Consider the following 9,126-nt stretch of genomic DNA (forward strand, 5'->3'; position numbering starts at 1 on the left):
CTACAGTACTTTTCAAATTTTTATTTGTGTCAGTAGTTCCGAACTTTTGCTACACGTGCATTTCTTAGAGTCTACACAGTGGCTCCAGAACAATAAAATTAGTCAGGAAATAGATCAAAAATAAGATGCCAAAGGGATATTCCCGAAAAAAAGGCGAGTCAACAGTTTGGGAATCGCTGATCTATGATTTTATACACACGCTTGCTTTTATTTTTGTGTGCGTTATCTTAATTTAAATAACCTGATATTACCATATAAATATTGGGTTCTACTATAACTTCATCAAGACCCTGTTCATCACCGATGTTTGATTAGTAACGAATGCAGTCGTGCGTTATTGTGACCGTTCCATTAAACGACCGTTGATAAGTCCTGATTTTTTTTCTATTCACCCCATGTTATTTTTTAATACAATATAACGATCTCCAAAGACCATCCGATCTAATACAAGCCAGAACTTACCTCTGCCCAGGGGCGTAGCCAGAAATTTCGTTCGGGGGGGGGGACCACTTTCATTTCGGGGCGGGACCAAAGTGACAGAACAATGGATTTGGCCATCTTTTTCCGGTCATTTTCTCACATTTCGGGGGGGGGGCCCAGACCCCCAAGTCCCCCCCTTTCGCTACGCTCTTGCCTCTGCCCCACCCTTATTTTACAAAGAAGCGTACAAAATCTGTGTTTTTCGTTCGCCAAAGTTGTGTTTGACCTTGACCCCTTGATATTGAAGAATTCAATACATAAATACGTGCAGGAAATTAATTATATTTATATAAGTTACAATTTTATTTTCTAATCTGGTGCATTTCTACTGCAACTGCATTTATTAAAAGAAAATTAATATTATAACTTATACCGTCCAAAATGCGAATTTTCTTGAGAAGCTCATTTTTTTTTTCAAATGATACATTGACCTCCTAATATAAATTACTTTTCGCCGCTCATCAACTCCGGTCACATCGTCGTCTAAAAAGAGGTGTATATAATTTATTTCTCCTCTAAGATCGCCATACAGCAATTCACTACCAATCGAGTTGCATCCGAATCATTCTCTCTAAGGAAAGCCACGTAATAACTTCAGTCTTCGTATTGGGAAAAGGGAATTTCGGGAAAAGTATATTAAGGCGCCATCTATCGGTGGTCCTCTCAAGTCTGGTAGGGGAAAGAGCTAGATCGAACCTGCGAACCCAACCGTCAACTTCATGGCTGTTTAAATTTTGGGGACGCATTCGAAAATTATCATGAACGGTGCAAGTGATTTTTCTGAGGCTTTCTACCTGTCTAGAAATTCGAACCTACCCATTAACTCACGAAATTACCATGCTTACTCACGGAAATTTTAACTAGATTCAATTTTCCAGGTGAAGGAACCTCCCCCCCTGCATTTGAGATCCTCGGGCCATGGTTCACGCATTAGGTCGGCACCGCTCTTTATCCATGCGGAAATCAAGCCCAGCATAAATTCATGTATGCATACATACAATGAAATTCGATGATTAATTTTGTTCCGAATCATTAAAATATTACTACAATAATCACATAATAGTCCATTTCCAGCTATGTATGATGCTGGCACAACCTCGTCCTGGCTGATTTCTCAAATAATGGTGCAAACCGATTCAATTCCTTCTAATGATACAATTCGACTAAAATATATTCAGAATAGTCTTCTTTTTAAATCGATTCACCCTTTCGTGAATTCTATTTTCTTTTGAAAAGTGCGTGTATCCCCTCAAGATTAATCCTTTAATCGATCGGATTATATCATAGATAATGTCGGCGGCTTCGTGTGATTGAATATGCATTTCATTATCTTCCCCCCTGAATATCCATCCTTTTCATAGGCTAATGATTGTTCAGTCGGAATATGCTAATGCAACTGATTGCTATTCGTCATCCAACTTCTTCTTCCAGCCGCGTTCGTGTAACCAGGCGAATCTTTACCAAATGTATGACGACACACGCATATTATACATAGGCCGTATGACTTACGGGCCTTAGCTTCTTCGATACGGTCGCTTTGATTTTTTGAGAACTAAGAAAGAAAGAAAAAAGTAAAAGAAATATCTTTTTTCCGCTTGACCACTAGACTGTAGCCAGTGGTGTTTTTTTTGTCTTCTTCTTTCTTATTATCTTACTGCTGCATCCGTTGTCTTATCCTTTTGTATGCACGTGAATATATTTTTAGGAAAATGAAGACAGTGTGGTAAGAAACCGACTGCACCACTGGCGAGTGCTGATATAAAATAAAAACAAGCCACACCTCATCAGTTTCGGTCGTTTTTCAGCTTGGCGTGATTGTGCTTCAGAATCGAATTCACGATTGCACGTAGAAGCACGATATTCAATCATAATCAACATGTGATTATGTGAAGATATCTTGCAGTAAGTATATGGATACTATAGAAGTGAAGATCACTCAAATCTCACTATTCATGATTATACAATTCTTACAATTGATTCCATCGTCAATCATTCATGATGGCTGAACATTCATGATTTCATTTTTGGTTTGAAGATACTATTTGAAGACTAGTTTAGTCGAAATATTAGAGGAGGAATAAAGGAATTTCGCACCTTTTCTAAGGTCGGAATACGCGCACTGATTCAACCCGAATTCGAAAGACACTTGTGCAAGGAGTGTAAATACTGTACAATAAATTAGATATTTCTCGGAATAAGCACTGCTTATTACTAGCGTATGCACCGCAGTATGGGACACCACAAGTGATTTTATATTGGATTTTTGGACCAATTTGGTCAAGTTGCGCCAAAACAAATGGCTTACAAAAAAATAAAGCGACAAGAGTGAATTGAACTTTAGAAAAATAAAACAGGAGTGATAAAAAATCAAAGATGCAAAATGTGAAATGCAAAAGCAATGGCAGAGAATGTAAGAAACTTGTAAAAACGAATGGCTTTAAGAAATTAAAAAATGCGTGATGCATCGAATGGAAGCCGTCAAGGAGTAACTGACCGAAAAACACTAAAATATATTTATGAGCATAGTGTGAGCACTACTCGATATGCACCTTGTACACAATCCTCTGAGAAATTTTTAACGAATCGGTACATGCCATAATGTGTGTTATGATTTGCATGTTCGGCCTCTACCGTATTTATGTTGTCAGAGTTGTGCTTGTTTCGTGTTCTTTCTTGTGCTGTAATCTATTTCCCTTACCTTGAAGTGAAGATGGTCAATGCTTGAATTTCCATGTTATTTAATAGTATCATATTAGAGGCTTGTCTGTTCTCAGAAAGGGAGACTTTTCCGAATGGAAGACCAGCTCGCATTTCCGCCTCCAAGTTGGCAAACCGCAGAAAAAATGTGAACATGAGATATAACAAAAATAGTGTGAGTACTACTACTACTAAAACACACATGCACCTCGTCCGTATTCCTTGGCGGAACTTATAACGAACTGGTACATGTTGGAATTTGTGTGTACGTGTCGTAAACCTAAAGTTTGGGTCTGTGTAAGTGCTTTTGTTTATTAACTATGAGTGAAGTGTAATGATTGAAGATTTGTACTGCTGTAGGCTTGTTGTACTCTGTGGCAAGACTTTTTTAACGGGGAGATCGGCTCGCGTTTGCACATAGTGTGAGTAATACATTTTTTCGGTATAAAATTCGACTTCATCGCATAAATTAACTTTTTATTTTCATAAAATTCTTACTATATGCTCAAAACCAATTCTGAATATTGTTCACTTTTTTTAAATCATGTTTCTTGAAACAAAAACTGTCGTATGCGTCACAACAGCAAAAGTACCCATAAGCCTCTAAAGATATTTTTTTGAAAGTATGTGAACTCCGCGGCGCTTATTCCAAGCAATGTGCCGGTGTCGATATTTTTAAGGTATAGGTAATACATTAGCGGATGCAGGATTTTTTCGGGATGGATTAGCATTTTCTCTCCCCTCAGAAGGTTTTTCGTTTTTTCCTGTAAAAAAAACACTATAACATCAGCTCTGGAGTTGGACCCCCCCCCCCCCCCCAGTGATAGTGTATCTAGTTATATGCACCCTATATAATATATTTCTGATAAAAATCTATTGTTTTTTTTATAATCAATGTTCCAAAGTGATTATCATTTAGTTCATACATATGCGACGTTTCAAACAAAACTTTTTTTTTTTGTTTGCTTTCGTAAAATATAAATTTATAAAACTAAGAAAGAATATGTTTGTCAATTGTGGTAACATCACCCGGAGACATCATTCACTATTCATTAAATAGAAAAGCCATTGATGCTTGAATAATGAAGCATTGTAAAAATGTCTTGGGGGAAAAAAATGAATCATATGGTAGTGCAAACGTGTAACCGTTTCTACAAAGACACATGAAACATCAAATTTGTCATTTGAAATTTATTAACTGTCACATCGTGCGTTCATCGTAAACCAATAGCGCATGAAGACCTTGACTTGGAATACACTATAAATAATCAAAAACATTGACAATAGCGCAAAATAAAAGAAGTCTATAGAAAAGATGTATTTGTCTGTGTGTACGTTATTCTTGAATTTATGTTTAATTATCATTTCATAAAAGATCACACATCGATGCAATACAAAATGAATGAGGTGAAGTACCCAGTCCTTCATACCTCATAAGGACAGATACAGACTCTTGATATATAAACCACACACACACGAAGTCTTCATTACCATACTTAATTAATGTCAGTCTAATTAGTGAGTGAATAAATAAAAAGTCCCCATATTTAATATATACGTCGTTAATAATATTCTCAAACAATTTCTGGCATTTATTTGCATATGTTTATATATACTGCATATTTACAAAATATCATTTATCTAGACGATGAATATTTAATGACTAACTGTTTTTATTAATTCCGTATCCCTAATTGGTAACTATAGGTTAGATTGGGGGGGGGGGGCGAGAAAATAATTTTTTGTATGGTTGCTAACGCCATCTACCGACACAAAAATCTCATTAGAGTTTTTCACACAAATTCTTTAATCCGAATGCACTATTTATTCTCCGTAAAATAAGTTGAGGGAACAGTTCTGAGATGTCATTGTTATACGTATTAACAATCAATCGATTCGGTCAGTTTGGATCTCCGGGTTGCGGTTGTTATCCGATGAGTAAATATGGATTTGTAGTCGCTATAAGGAAGGAATTGTTAATCGGGTCAAGAGCTACTTTCCAATACCGATTGAATTTACTTTCCCCCCAATGATTAACAAACGGTAATGATATAAATATTTCACATTTCAATTTTTCGTCTAAACTGATGGTCAATACATTTACTTCTATTTCTCACCAGAAATAAACGCTGATCGTTCAACTTCATTTTTCATACAGATAATAAATTAAAAAGGAAAAAACACAGTAAAACCTGTTTGAGTTGGACATCTACGGTTCCATTGAAACATGTCCAAAGTTAGGAAGGTGTCCAAAATGTCAAATTTTACTGTACACTGATTTTCTATCTCGCCATCACCGATCATGAAAGAAAAATATTCAATGTAATGCAGATAATTACCAATGGCCAAGTGTGGGCTTGATGGCAAATAATTTGTTGGCACTGAAGTTACGTTTTTACGTCCTTATGGCCAACATGAATGCATGTTTTCATTATTAATTCATAGACGATGAGAGAAATTGAGTCTGCCGTAAAAATTGAATCACATCTGATGTGTAGGTGTCTCAGGGCCGCCCTTACCAGACGCTGGGCCAGCTGCGAAAATAATAATGGCTAGTTGCGTCTCGACAATTTCGGGACACCAAAAATGTTTAGGACCCCCTTTGTCTCAACTTTATATATTTTGTGGGGAGAATCGGCATCCAGTATTTCAGAATATATTTTTGGAAGAATATATTCAGAATATACATTTGGAATGCTGGGAAAAATATCCAATGAAAAAATTTTACACACAATTAAATGTTAATTAACACAAAAATTTATGAAAATTCAGCACTGAAGGTCATTTTTAACTAATGCGAGAAACAATTCTCCCGAAGCGACTGAAATTTTCAGAATTGACGAGTTAAAAATAATCGAAAGAAATAATTCCAACACCAATGAAAATTCAGAAATAATGAAAGAAATAATTCTAGAATTGATGAAAGAAATAATTCTGGAATTGATGAAAGAAATAATTCTAGAATTGATTAGAGAAATAATTCCAAAATCCATGGAAGAAATAAGAATAAAATGAAATAATAATATGAGAGTATAGAATGGAATAATAAGTGTAGAATGAAATAATAAGAGAGTAGAATGAAATAATAAGAGAGTAGAATGAAATAATAAGAGAGTAGAATGAAATAATAAGAGAGTAGAATGAAATAAAATAATAAGAATAGAATGGGGAATTATAAATAAAAATAATTCAGAATAGATGAAAATTTAGAGTTGATGAAAAAGATAACTCCAGAATTCACGAAAAAAATTATTTCTTTCGTGAATTCTTCCCAGAATCAATGAAAAAAATGATTTTCCAGAATTGAGATGGAAGAAATTATTTTATAGAATCGATGAAAATTTTGTATGAATGAAAGAAATAATTTTCGAGAATCGTAAAAAATTCAGAATAAATGGAGGAAAAAAAAAATTTCAGAATTTTGATGAAAACCCAGAATTAATGAAAACAATAATTCCATTATTCACGAAAATTATGAGTTAATGGAACTAACAATTCTGCAATCGATGAAAATTCAGCATTAATGCGAGAAATAATATAAGAATCGGTGAAAGCCTCTAATAAGTTACGGTGACGGTGGAGCCTCACAAAGCGTGGGGCCTGGTGCCTTTCGCACACACTTATGAATAGCTTTAAGAATTATTAATTCCGAACAATATCTCATGTCGAAAATATATTTACCAAACTATAGCCAAGAATCGTAACGATACTAGTATCGAAGACTTTTTTTTCAACAATATTGTCTCCGAAATCTTCTTCCAGGGCACTAATTAACAACCGTTTACTTCATCGAAATCGCTATAAAAAATATCTTATCCCATAATAAGTCTTACTTTTCCTACAAAAAGCACGTTACAAGTATCTATTTACAAGTTTCTATTTTCTTTAAAACACCTGTCACACTTTTTTTTCATTCGACAACACTATTTAAATATTATTACTGCGTATAATATACGAGAAATATTTATACAAAAATGTTTCGATCATGTAATACGAAGATAATTTAAAATTGCTGGCCAAGTTACTAATTCGCTTAATGGCTCTTTATTGGAGGAAAGGGGCAATAAATTATTCGACTTTATAAATGTAAAAAACAAGTAAAAAAACAACTTTTATGCAAAAAAAACAAGATTATAATAATATAAATATGGTTTAAGGGGGGCGGGTCCTAAAAATATTTGGTAAACCTCCATTCAAAATAAATTGAGATGACCTTGATTTCTCATAATTATAGTGAATGGCATACAAAAGTACAGAATACATATTCAATGAGTAATGGTAAATTTATGAGGAAAAAAAGAAGAAATATCTTCAAAATTTTTTTAAAATTTTTATATTGAATATTCATGTATTTTATGTTAAATATGAAGGGAAATTATATAATTATAATTGTTAATTATAGTTAAATACAAAGTAAAAAAATAAGAACTAAAATCTACTTTTTTCCTAAAACTTAATATGTGTGAATGGATTCGCATTTTATTTTTTCCTTCTCTATTGTGTTTCGAAAATTTTTCTAAATCTATTAAACATAATTAAGTACGTTTATTAATATGTAAAAAACAATATTCTAATACAGTCGAATCCCGTTTTAACGAATACCATTATAGCGAAAATCTCGTTTTAACGAACATTTTTCTAATCCACCAGATAAGAGAGTTTACATAGAAACAATGCGAAAACATGAAATTCCTTTATAACGAAATTTCGTTATAACAAAGTGATTTCTCCAGTCTCTTGGAGTTCCTTATAACGGGATTCGACTGTATTTAAATTTGGTTAAAGAGGGGACCCTAAAAATATTTGGTGCCTCCTCTTCCTCGAAATTAATTGAGATAGCATTGAATGTCCTAACTGTAATAAATTCCTGTCTACAAAAAAATATAGCCCACATATTCCATGCATAATAATAAATTTGAGAGAAAATATTTCATTTATATATTTTATAATTTTTGTATTATTGTGTGTGAATATATTCAGATATTTTATGTTAAGTATTAAGAAAAATGTATTTATTGACTCATAAATTCAAAAAACAAGAACTACAATCAAAATTTTCAGTTTTATTATTTTTTTAAAAAATAAATAAATATCAATTTTTCTAAAACATAAAATTTAATTACAATTCAACGGAATAAAAAAATAATAATTAAACTACGATCAAGGATAAATAACGATTTCAAAAGTATAAAATTAATCAAAGCGTGTAACATTATTTGATGGAATTTTAATCCGATGAAAGAAATTGATTATAAATCCACGAATCTCATTACTTTCAGAGAATTGCTAACTTATTACAACTGAAACAGTAAACAAATGGAAACACCGATTAGCGAGAAATAATTGTAAACAAGATCATGACTTACATTATCTTTCTCGATTGAAGATTTTCTTCTTATATCAACGGAATTAAAAACAAACAAATCCAATTAGAAGAATGAATTGTTTTTAAACAAACACAAAAATTCACATTATTTCCAATTTCCGAAGAAGAAGCAGACGACATTCGCACATGATAATATTGTGTGTGTGTGTGTGTGTGTGTGTTTTTTTTACATCTTGTTGTTTTGAGTCGGTGTTCTGCTCGGCTCTGACTCACTCGCTCGCTGGTTATCGTCTGCACATTGATTGAGAAAACGTGCTACTGCGCATACGATACGAGCAGCTTTACTATTTCCGGCTCTCGCTCCCTCCTTGTAAGATTAAAAAACAAGGAAAAAAATCAACGCTATACGTACACTACGATTTTCTACTCTTCTCTGAGTATAGGTGCGTAGTAACCAGGTGAGTTTCTTGCCGAGAGCTTATCTCCATTTTGGCGTCGAAAAATTCCGCCATAGAAATTATACACAGAAAAGGGCTTCGCGAGTTAATAAAGATTTCACTATAAAAGTTCTGTAAAAGTGATTTTTTAAAATTTGAAAAATACAACTAATAAATTGATTGGTT

The 9,126-nt window shown here is 33.4% G+C and overlaps 1 protein-coding gene across 1 annotated transcript in view; it reads right to left on the reverse strand.

Moving 5' to 3' along the window:
- The window catches only part of LOC149078512 (uncharacterized), a 109,013-nt gene extending 100,169 nt beyond the window's left edge, over positions 1–8,844 (reverse strand). The window contains exon 1 of the mRNA XM_089240622.1: positions 8,544–8,844. Within this exon, the coding sequence (XP_089096748.1) occupies positions 8,544–8,545 (2 nt within the window). The 5' untranslated portion in view covers positions 8,546–8,844. The remainder of the gene's footprint in view (positions 1–8,543) is intronic.
- Positions 8,845–9,126: the final 282 nt, after the last annotated feature.

This window comes from Pholcus phalangioides, unplaced genomic scaffold, assembly GCF_987345545.1.
Source record: "Pholcus phalangioides strain wild (caught in Gottingen) unplaced genomic scaffold, Ppha-v1.0 ptg000013l_1, whole genome shotgun sequence".
In the NCBI taxonomy this organism is placed as follows: Eukaryota; Metazoa; Arthropoda; class Arachnida; order Araneae; family Pholcidae; genus Pholcus; species Pholcus phalangioides.